The following is a 12,081-nucleotide window of genomic DNA, read 5'->3' on the forward strand; positions in this document are numbered from 1 at the left end:
GGAATCCTACACCTCTCCTGAAGGAACCAAACAATCAAAGTTGAGACTTCAAAGAAAAGGTTTGAAGAATGGTTTATATCGGACTGTCTGCCTATCTGTATAGATCTCAACATTTCTGAGATGTTTAATTCAAAATTCTATGTCCGTATTTGGAACTTGCCAGCTTTTGTAAAACAAAGTTACGAATCACATACTACAGAAGAAAAAGTCAGGTGTGAAATTACCCAGACTACTAAAATATAAAAGTCTTGTTTGTACAGGTGCAAACGCAGATACGATTAAAAAAAAAGATGCAGATTTGCATTTAGTACCTGCTGTTAAACCAAATCCTGTGTCAACTGGTTCGTCACTCAACACATGCAGCTGACAAACTCCACTCTCTTCAGATTCCATATGCACTTGCTTGGTTAAAAGAAATTTCCTGTAAATAATATCGACTTATAGTAATTCATTATTAAAAATGGTGCAACTGCAGATGAAAATCTTTAGTTCCCTTTCATAAATAGTGGAACTACATTTACGTGTCTACATTATCAATGTGGCTTTGCTTAAAATTAAATAAGCCCCAGCACGCACCTGTGATTAAAGTGGCCAGAGGTAGATTTGCCTTTGGTTACTATTTATACACTTTTATTTACTCTGAGAGAAAATAAAATAAAAATGATAAAGCAGAGTATTATTTGTTCCATTAACCTGTGAAGTCAAGCAACTTGGAAACTAGATCAATTAACCACATTTTCAAAATTGCACACACTAATATTTTAATTAAATTAATTTATGCAAATATAGACACCAGCTATATAAAACAAGTAACCCTGTGGACTTGGATACATTTGGTGTATACTTTCAGAGGCTCATTTAATGTAGGCTCATCTTACAAATTCCCGACTCTAGACACATAAGTGTTCTTTGTGTATGGGTAAATCTGCACAATTAATCACCTGGACTTTGCAGCCAGGTACAGATATTACACTTTTACTGGTATAAGTGATCGGAAACTTGTTTATAACCATGACAGAACAGAAGTTTGGCACCCAAAACGGGTCTATACTTGTAACTGAACAGAAGTTCAGCACACACAGACTGGTTTAAAAATGATGAAACCCAGTCTAAAATTTGCACCCCCCACCAAAGGATGAATGTGTGTTCTGTTTGTTACTGATCTAAGCTACACCACTTACAGAAAACTGCATAACTTTACTTGATTTTGCGTTGGGCTTTTTGAATGTCTGTACCCAGCCTGCATGTCTAACCATTCATTCAAGCCAATAAGTAATTCCTATGTGCACATTAGGCATCTATGCCCACAAATACTGATATGAAGCTACAAATACTACTGAATATTTCCATTTGATTTGCATTTGGACACTGTTATAGCACAATGGGATTCTGGCCCATGACCAATGATGTCAGAGACTACTGTAATACAAACACTCAATGTTATTAATGGAAATAAACTCTATTTAACTAACTGATTTGTATTGTTTTCCACCACAAGCCAACGATCTTCAGCCACTAGGAAAACAGATTTGAGATTGATAGGTAGCGAGATGGTATGAGTCTGACCCTCCAGTACATCCAGCACAGTAAGATGGTTTCTGTGAAATATAGGTCAAGAAAATAAAAATTAGGCAGAGAATGCACATGATCAGATTTTATTTTTAAGTAAAAACAGATAGAGTTAATTCTTACCCTCCTTCTTTGTAGAACACCAGCCAGTTTTTATGTGAAAACTCTCTGCACATTTTGTGATTGCTCTAAAACAGTTCATCAAAGAACAATTACAACTTGTCAAATCAGTCCCAATGGTTTACCCTCTACCTTAGGTTTAGTCATGCTTTTGTCTGATTAAACTGTAATATACAATACACACACCCAAGCACACTGCCATATATATAATATACAATGAAGAATACAATATACTTGGCCAACATTATCAAAAACAAGCACCTAAATCTGGAGTCCACAAATCCATGTTTTAGCACCTAAACAAGTGGCCTGATTTTCAAGAATGCAGAACAATAAGCAGCTCCCATGGAAGTCATTTCTTTTAAATATATATCTTACGCTATTAATTTTATCTTTGGGCATCTACCCACCAAGTCCAGAATCATATATCATAGTTACTTGAATCTAAAGTAAGGGTCTTTTTTCTCCATTCAACATGTGGGAGAAACCCTTTGTCTCGGATTTGAGTATAAGGGCAGGTGACTGCTATAGCTGCAACTATGACTGTGGCCCTGGCCCAGACTTGGGATTGAAGCTGCAGCTGCTGCCCCCTGCCATCTTCCCCATGCCACCTCTCCCCCACACCTCTGCTATGCAGGTCCCTGTTCCACCTGCTTCTCATTACCTCCCCTTGGCACCTCTGTTCCCCTGCCTCCCCCTACTGCCTCTGCATCCTGCTGGCACTTACCCTCTGTAATGGCAGGAGGCAGTGAGCATAGACACAGTGGGCGGGAAGCTGGCAGCAGCTGTTGGGGGTGTATGCATGGCAAGTGGTGGGGAGGACAGGTGGCAGAGGTCAGGTTGCTTGATTTCCCTGCCACCTGTCCCCTCTATCTGCCCCCCTGCAACAGTTGGGGGGGCAAATTTAAGATGACCCTCCAATTATTAGATTCTAATTTTAAATTTTCCATATACAGAAACTAAATTTTGGGGGGTCATCTTAAATTTGAAGTTGTCCTGGATTTGGGTAGAAAAAGTAATTACTTCACTTGATCTTGGCTAAAGGGGTACATAACAGCTCACTCTATTCGTGACTCAACAGACCCCTCCAAACTTCTGTCATTTGAAACAGCCTCTTCCTTCTAGATATACAACTGAAATATTTTTTGTAAAGAAATATGTATTCCTAGACAACACCCCTTATTTACTGTACTTGTATTCCATAAATATGATATATTAGGTTTGCACAAAACTAAGAATTAAAATAAAGTGATGAATGTCGGTTGGTGGGTCAAGAGAGGCTATAACAGAAAATATCCTACTATCATGTTTTGACAGCTTTGAGCAGCATGGCAAGTTGGGCATAGTCCACCAGAAAGATGCTCTTTCTCACCAGTTCTTCCTTGTTGCCCCACCAGGACATTCTCTTAGGAGCTTCTTCAGCTTCTGGTGAGAATAAAAGTCGACGAATGGTCCCATTGTTTGTATCCAGCAACAAGACTACATTACTCTGTAAACAGAAAGCAGAACTTAGTACGCAAGTCATATTATAAAAGCTTGTAGCTTTGGGTCTATATGAAATGCCTCTGCCTGCAACTACTTGAACCCAATATTGAATTTAATTTAGAAAATATAAAATGGGTTTTAATTTGCTGGTCAATTACAGATGGGACTAGCATATTGCCCGTCAAGAATGACGGGGAGGCCGGCAGGGCCGGAGCCCAAGGTCCGGCCCTATGCCCCCATTCCTCCCATCCATGTCGGGCCCTGCCCTCCCTCCCCGCTTTGGTCCCAACACCATTCCCCCTGGCAGTTCAGGTCCGGGTCTGGGTCTGCCCCCCCCCCGCCACCACCTCCTGCTGCGGCGGGCCCAACCCCGTTCTCCCCACCACTGCTGCGGGCCCTACCCTGTCCCATCTCCTCTGCTGTGGTGGCTGACAGTTCCCCTCCCCCCCCACAGCAGGCCTGACCCCGTTCCCCCTCCAGGCCACTCCCCACTGCAGCGGGTCAAAGCCCAGTTACCCCCCTCAGGCCGTTGCTGCCGTTGTCTCCAAGGAGCAGGCCCAGGGGGTGGGGTGCTGGCCTTGCCCCCCCAGCTGCGTCCCCTCTGTCCCTGCTGTCATGGCAGTGCATTGAATGCTATTGAAGCACTCTGATTAGCTGCCAAAACAACCAATCAGACTGCAGATAAAGTATTATGGACAGACAGACTAAGGCTTTTATATATATAGAATTGTCTTGCCACACTGCCCTCAATACAGACTAGGGTGGCCACTGATGCATCCCCAGAATATAGGACATCCCATTGGTGAGAGGTGGACCCCTTGGCCAATCAGCAGTGAAGGGTGGGACCACTGCCTCCTCAGCCAATCAGCAGCAAGGGCAGGGCCACCACAAAAAGGTTCTCCCCTTCCCTGGCTGGGAACCTTGCTCCTCCTGGCTATGCACTACTCTACCTCTAGGCACAGCCAATAGAATCGTGAGGACAAATGACTGACATGTATTTCTACCAATGAACTGAAAAACAAGACTTTTTGCAGTCAGTTCCTCATTTAGGAATGACAAAAGGTTTTAAAAACGGTCATTTAAAAACAGGACAGTCTGGTATAAAAACAGGATGATCTGTAATAAAAGGACTAATGGTCACCCTACTAAAGACTGAAGGAGAGCAAAAGCCCAGCTTCACTGTCAATGGTGGATGGAGGTAATTGGGAACATATTTTAAACATCCATTGTATTTTATTTTATACTGAAAAAGAAACCAAAATGGTTTAATAGTACAATGTACATTAACATTTATATTATACATTTAAGATTATAACATATATGATATAATTTACATTATACATTTAAGGCTAATGTTAATTTACTGTGGCCTAATATGATTTATGTACAGAGGGTGTAAACCATCTACAGCAGGTATTTTCAGTTCCTTGTAAGGAATAATGTTCTGCTTCTTCTGTCTTACTAGGAGACCTGGTTGTAACTTTCATGTTTTCTAAATGTATTATTCTAGAGTGGTGGACAAACCTTCTCCAGAATATTTAAGGTTATACTGAGGTTAAAAACTGGATGAATGAAAAAGAATAAGCTAACACTTGAAATTACTGCATGCACCTCTGGCAGTATCCCTTTAAAGATTTCTTTTTAAAAGGGACTAAAAAGTTGTTCATAATGTTGTAAACTTATGGACTCGAGAGAGCAATCAAGGACTTAAGAAAACAAATCACACAGCCAATCTTAACTGCTCTAAATTAAATTTAAAATCTACAAAAGAACAACTTAATTAAATCTTGCATTTTGTTACTTGATGGATGTCTTGGATCAAAATCTTTGTCGTCATTCAGCAAAATGTTAGGTTCATCAAGGACATTAGGTTGTCCAAGGATACATCTGTATGTCTAACATCTGGAGTAACGTGCAATGGATGATAAGTTTTAGAACATAAAGTCTACAAAATTCTCCTACATAAAATACGTACAAGCTCAATCTGAGTCAGAGTTTTTGCTGCTTTATACTTCAGGATTGTTATTTTAGGGGAATTAACTTTTCTTTTTCTGAGAGCCTTCTGCAGCTAAATATGGTAAAGCATTTAAAATATTACTATGAGATTTGCAGCATTTGGAAAATTCAGCTAGAGTTCAACAATTCTTCTAAAAAAAGAATTTGTAAATGCGAGTAATATTTCAACTGTGAAATTACAGAATATGGCTCAGAAACAAAATTGGAGGGTTTCTTTTAGATTCTGGTTTTCTGCCATATTCTATTTACCTAATTCTGCAACAGCATTGTTGATCTGAAGAAATACATTACCGTCCCACATGAGATAAAGAACACATATGAATCAATTACAGTCTTTCACTTAGCATTAAGTTTATGAGAGCAGTTGGCAGCATAAAAATCCTCTCTACTCCACCCCTTTTGATGTTAATGGTTTCCTTCTGTGCTAAGTGACTGATGGTATATTCTGTCTGTGTTTAATAATAGAATTTTGCGTCACTTGGGGACACATCCAAATGCATTTTTGGCAATTATTCAAGTAGGTTCGGAAAAGATGCTGGTGTGCAATTGCGTTATGTTTGTTCTTGACTGGGAGAAAAGTAACCTTTGGGTGACCTCACAACCCTGATGTCTGGAATTCCAAACTTTGGACAGATGTAATAACCAAATCTCAAGAGGTGGTGTTCATTTATTTTTAGTAAGTGCAAAGTTTCCCTTTCCTTACTGCTGTTTTCATTTCAGCTAGTATTTTCCTCTTCAAAGTCTTGAAACCGAAATAGGTTTGTGATTTCACTTTGCTGGTAGGGGAAGTTCGTTCTCATTGCTTTTGTAGATACAATGGAGAACAAGAGGAAGGGATAGAATTCAGCTTTGGGAGAGGAAAGAAACAAACATTTCAGGATTTAACAAACAAATGTTTCCTCATTTCTAATTATCCGTGTTGCCCAAAACCAAGTTTCTCCTTATTTAGCCTTTAAACCCATAGTCAGTTTTGTGTATCCCACCCACATATATAATTTTCACCAGTTTTTTTTTTTTTACTTGTCGTTTAGGCCTGCATCCCCTCTAAACATTATATAATCATGAATACATAAACTTTCCTCTCTGTTCAGTTCCAGTTATGCTCTTTGGCCTTTGTCGAGTTTTCTTCTCTCTACAGTGTCAGCTCCAAATGCCTCCTCTCTCCCAGGCAGCCTCTTTTAGCAATTCTACATACAGACCTATTCATTAGCTGACAAGCATTTAGCAACCCTGTAATTGTATATCAGGCAGAACAAAAAGGTAGGGGTCAAAAGGTATGCGTTGCTCTTTAGATTCAGGTGAAAGGAGTCTGTGAGGCACATCTGTAGGTTCTGGCTTCTAACCTGGCTGACCTCCCCACTGGGGAGAAAGTGTAAAATGGATATTATGATAATTATCATAATATAGGCTTCTGGACAAAGGCTACAAAGACAAACTGAAAATTTCAATGTTTGATCTCGCAAACTTAATGCAATTTTAAAGCAGCTTTTTCTTTTCTCTTTCTTTTAAGATAAAGTGTAAAGATCTTGCTACATTTCTACCTTTTAGAATAATCATTGCATTTTTATGGAGGCAAGGATTCTATGTAGGTCAAACATCATCTTAAAAAAGGGACAAGTAAGATACTACATAGAAAAAAAATAGATGTTTCCAACTCAGCTGGGCCTGATGAACTCCACCCCAGAGTATTTATCTTGCTTTAGTGAGTTCCTTAGGAGTCTCTGATAATTATTTTTTAGAACCTGCAAAAGGGCAAACACAATGCACATCTTGAAAAAGGAGAATGCATTGAATTATGGATCTGGAAAGATACTGGTACAAATAGTCAAAACCTGTTTGTAAGCACCTAGAAGAGGTAACCAGCTGACAGGGATTTGTTAAGAATAAGCCATGTCAAGCCAAGGTAATATCCTTTTATGCTGGGTTATTAGGCCTTGTGGAAAGGGGAGAACGAGTAAATGTGATATACCTTGTCTTTACTAAGGCTTTTGATACCATCTTACACAGCATCCTCTTATACAGACTAAGGAAATATGGCCACCAGGAAGCTACAGTAAGGCAGGTACACACCTGATTGGAAAAATATACTATAAAAGTATATTGGAAGGATGTATCCTTTGCAGGGATCCTGGGTCTGGTATTATTCACATTTTTTCAGTGAGTTAGCTAATGAGATTTAGAGAACTTTTATTAAATTTGAAACAATACCAAACTGGGAAGGGTGACTCTTACTGAGAAGGACAGGATTATAATTCAAAATGATTTTGACAAACTGGAGAGATAAACAGGATGAAATTCAACACGGACAAATAACAATAAGGATTTTTCCCCCTTCATTAAGGTTTTGTTAGCTTTTTTCCTTTCCCCTGAAGTATTGGACATTGGCCATGGCTAAAACTGGGAGCTCTGACTGGGGTGCTGATGCTCCCACTGCACTTTGAAACCTCACAGGAACCTGGTTCTTACTGTTCTGCTTATGGTTAAACCGACTGTTAAATATGGGGTCAGGAAGGACTTTTCCATGCAAGTTCAAATTGGTAAAGACTGTGGGGATTTTTTCTTTCCTCTATAGCATGAAACAGAGCCCTCTTTCTAGGATTCTCTGAGAGTATATATTAAGCAACTGCCTGTCTACTAAAGTAGGTAGGCATTGGTAATGCCCTCATAACTTTGTTTTTTTATATGTGATTTTCTGTGGGATCTTGTTCTTTCTGGTTTTGTACCTCATAGTTGCATATAAGATTTTGACATGGATGGCTTTTAAGAATCCTTGGGTAAAGTGTTACCTGAAAATTCTGGAGACAGGATTCAATGGCCCGGGAGGCCTCTTCCCAGTTCTGTGCTCCTAAGTGCAAAGTATTACACTTAGGTGGGAATAATTAAATGCACAAACATAAAACAATGAATGATTGGCTAGCTAGAAGCCCTGCAGAGAAGGACATGGGGGTTACAACTGATCAAAAATTGAACAAGTCAACAATATTATATTGTTGCAAAAAAAGCCAATACCATGCTGGGATTGAAACTCAGAGGATTGGAAAGGATCTGCAAGGGTCAGGTAGTCTAAACCCTGTATGAATTGGGAATGCTATTCCCCCTAACACCCCAAACCCCAAATGCAGGAATCTATTCCAGCCCTACTTTTCTATGACTCTAAACCACCTCTGTCAGGTATTTATCTAGTCTCCTCTTCAGAACTGCCAACAAAGGAGATTCCACATCTTCTCCAGGCAGTCTGTTCCACTGCCTCAGTGTTATAATAGTAAGGAAGTTTTTTCCTGAGCTCTTATCTAAATTTGCTTTGCTGCAATTTCTAACCATTGCTTTGTGCTGCGTCCTCTGCAAAACAATTATTCTCCCTCTTCTTTATGGCAGCCTCTTAAATATTTGAAAAGTACTGTCATGTCCTCCCTTACTCTCCTTTCCTCCAAGTTACACATACCTAGCTTAAATATACCTGTCCTCACACAGCTTGTCTTCCAATCCCTTTATCATTTTTGTAACTTGCCTCTGGGCCGTCTCCAAATTCTCTACATCCTTCTTAAAATGTGGAGCCAAGAACTATACACAATATTCTAACCAGCATCAAGTGGAATAGTACTGTTACATCCTGGATCTAATACCGAATACTCCTATTCATACAGTTCAAAACTACATTTCCTTTTTCTGGTAGTGTTGAAGAGATGCTGTTCCCATGATGGTCCAGGAAATAAGCGAGAGGCAACAATTCTTGTGGGTGATGTCTTTCTTCTTTGGTTGGACTATGCAGTTGGTTCAATAAAAGATATCACCCACAAGAATTCTTTCCTCTTGCACATTTGCTTATTTTTCGCAACTACATCACATTGCTGTTGAGTCCATGATCCACCACAACCCCCAATCTTTCTCAGCAATGTTAAAACCCAGCCAGTTATTCCCCATCATGTATTTATGTATTTGGTTATGTGTAATGCACCATATACATCTGTGGTGAACTTCATTTTCTATCCAATCTATCAAGATCCATTTTAATTCTATCTTTATCCTCCAAGGAGTTTACAAGGCAGATGGCTAGACTAGATGACATATCAAGGTCCCTTCTACCCCTAGTTTCTATGATATTATAATTCAATAGTTTGCATTTTGGTTTATGGGAGCTGTTGCTTTAGGAATAAGAGAGGGTGCTTGGCTATATACTATGTTTTTTAGGAAACCAAAATCAGAGTGTGGGAGATTTTGCTTTTATGTCAACAGAAATGTAAGTCCTATGATCCTACACCCTCCCCTTGTATAAAATCTCAAAAGGTCAGAACATTAATGAGTTGAACTTTCAGGAGAACAAATCTCATTCTTGAAGGTGCACATTGGAACGTATTGGAGAGACTGGAAACCTCAGGGCATTGACAGTGAGCTGCAGATTACCATTTCTTGTATCAGGCCCCCAATCCAGAATTCTAAGGATCAGAAACAGACACACCTAACAGATATTTGGTGGATGCTAGCTGTGGTGAATCTGGCATGGGTAAGTTTCAAATATAAGAAATATACCACCATATTCTATTCTAATTGGCAAGCTTAGCACGAGGTAAAAAAATCACATCAGCTATAGAGTCTGAATGAGAAATTTTTTCTCTAGCTGCCTTTCAATCAAGATTGAAGTATGCTGGCCTGATAGTATAGTGGAAAGCTTGCCCTGGTGTTCAACACAGACACTTACCTTGACCATTAAACGAATGCCTTTCACTAGTACTGAATGAACATTTTAAAAATGAGTTTCATTGTTATATGTAAATTATCCCTGAAATACAAATTTGTTTATTAAATAATTTGCCTACAAGTTGCACACACAGCTGCACAAAACTTGATTGCTCTGTACCTATTACCATTCAGAATGGCAGCAGTATTAGGTGGAGGCAGAAGGGAAAAAAAGAACCAAGCAGTCTTAGAGGGACAGGTGTTCCCTAAGGGTGGAAACAAATGTCACCTTCTGTCACCTTTATGCCACCATAAAAATTGTTATGGGGACACAAAGGCCAAAAAACAGATGCCCATACCCCTTGTCACACCAAAAATGTCCAAAATTTGTGGCCATGAAAATCTGTGCTGCCACTTGGCAGTGCACATTTGCTTGCTTTATGACATGAGAGCGTGGATAGCCCAGAGCTGCCTGCACTTTGTAACCACCCCAGGTACCTGCTCTGGGGGCTTGAGGAGCCCAATCCTGCACACTTTAGGAATACCCAGACAGGCTGGGGCACCTCAAGCCCTGGGAGCACTGCCTGACTTTCCCCTGTTACAGACACACTCCCTGGGCTATCTCGGGGTGTGTGTTCCATAAGGAAGGAAAATTGGGGTTCCCAATTTACAGAGACATATCCCCAGATCTCCCAGGGTGCACAGGACCAGGCCCCTTAATCCCCAGGAGGACATGTCACCTGCTGTCCACCAGCATCAAGCAGGACAACTGGTGACATATGCTTCAGTCATTGAAATGGATAAGCTAATTTGCTTCATTTGGTAATGTCTGTTTCTACCGTGAGACTTAAATGCAGTGGCCAAAAGCACTATCATGAACTCACTTATCTATACAGCTGAAGTCCTGTGCTCAGTACTCTGCAATCCTTCTCCATGCATAAACCACCACAAACCTACCATTGATATTCAGGTGGAAACTGTGAAGTACCTCACAGGCTTCTAGTGGAGGAGTTAAGACTGAAAGGAGTATAAAAAGGCGGAAGGGGTGGAACATACCCACCACTCAACCCAGAGGCCACCCAGAAGAATGGGACTCTTCCTTCTCTTTCCACAGGAAATATGTGAGTGACTCTAAAATTTGGTAAATCCCTGTGATTATAGAGTGAAGTTAAAACCCCCAAAAAGCATATTTTATCATAATTTTATCTAAAAGAGGAAGAAACTACAACCTTTTATCTTATTTTACTGCAAGGTTCTTTATTTAGTTCAGATGGATATTATATGAGAAATAATAAATAGCAGCAGCTTCCTCATCTTTACCAATATAGTTATATATTTAAGGCTTTTAAAAATATAACTTAGTTATAAACATTCAGCTCAAAAAACCTTTAATAAAACAGTGATTTGTCTAATTACCAGAATGCCTTGCATTAAAAACAGCAAATGGCCAGCAAGCGCTTAATTTTTTTTAGTGGATTTTGAGTTATAAGGATTTTGCAAACCTTCTGGCTCTTTATTCAAAAACTCAGTGGAAACCTCTGACAGACTGGAGGCCTGGTTTACATACCTGTGATTGGTATTCATTATAGCATTTTCCATTTTCAAATCATGAGTGCTTACAACATCTCCCCCAAGTAGAGATGTTATCACTCTATGCGCTGATATGTGGAAAATGCAAAATACAGAAGTTAAGGCACTTGTCCATGGCCACAGGCAGTCAATGGTAAAGCTGAGATTAAAACTCAAATTTCACGTCCTGTACTCAGTTCACTTTATTTTCCCTTCTCTGGTGCTCATCACTGTAGTAAATGATTACTAATTATTAATTAATTTAACTTGTATACAAATACACAGACACCAAATGATTTTCCCAGTGCCACAAAGCACAGCAGAGCTGCGATTAAAACCTAGATATTGTGCTTTTTAGTAATCTTCAGTGATGTTTGAATTATCCAAAATTCTTGCTTCTATTAAATTAATCTGCACTGATTTCCCAATGCCACACAGAACAGCAGAGCCGAGACTAAAGCCCAGATTTTGTGCTTTTTAATCATGATCTTCAGTGATGCTTGAAATATCTAACATTTTTGCTTCTCTAAAATTAACTGGCTTCCTGAAAACCTTCTGAACAACTGGCTTGTGATTGGGATGAGAAATACTTCATGATCTGATAGATTCTCACAATAGTATTACATTGGTATCTCTGGATTCAGCAGG

The 12,081-nt window shown here is 39.6% G+C and overlaps 1 protein-coding gene across 1 annotated transcript in view; it reads right to left on the minus strand.

Moving 5' to 3' along the window:
• Positions 1-12,081, minus strand: part of VWA8 (von Willebrand factor A domain containing 8) — a 313,781-nt gene that overhangs the window by 93,796 nt on the left and 207,904 nt on the right. Inside the window, exons 30-33 of the mRNA XM_025196153.1 lie at positions 3,062-3,178; positions 1,693-1,757; positions 1,473-1,598; positions 312-421 (exon numbers count right to left, since the gene is read on the minus strand). Coding sequence (XP_025051938.1) covers positions 312-421; positions 1,473-1,598; positions 1,693-1,757; positions 3,062-3,178 — 418 coding nt within the window. The remainder of the gene's footprint in view (positions 1-311; positions 422-1,472; positions 1,599-1,692; positions 1,758-3,061; positions 3,179-12,081) is intronic.

The sequence above is a fragment of the Alligator sinensis genome, unplaced genomic scaffold (genome assembly GCF_000455745.1).
Source record: "Alligator sinensis unplaced genomic scaffold, ASM45574v1 scaffold59_1, whole genome shotgun sequence".
In the NCBI taxonomy this organism is placed as follows: Eukaryota; Metazoa; Chordata; order Crocodylia; family Alligatoridae; genus Alligator; species Alligator sinensis.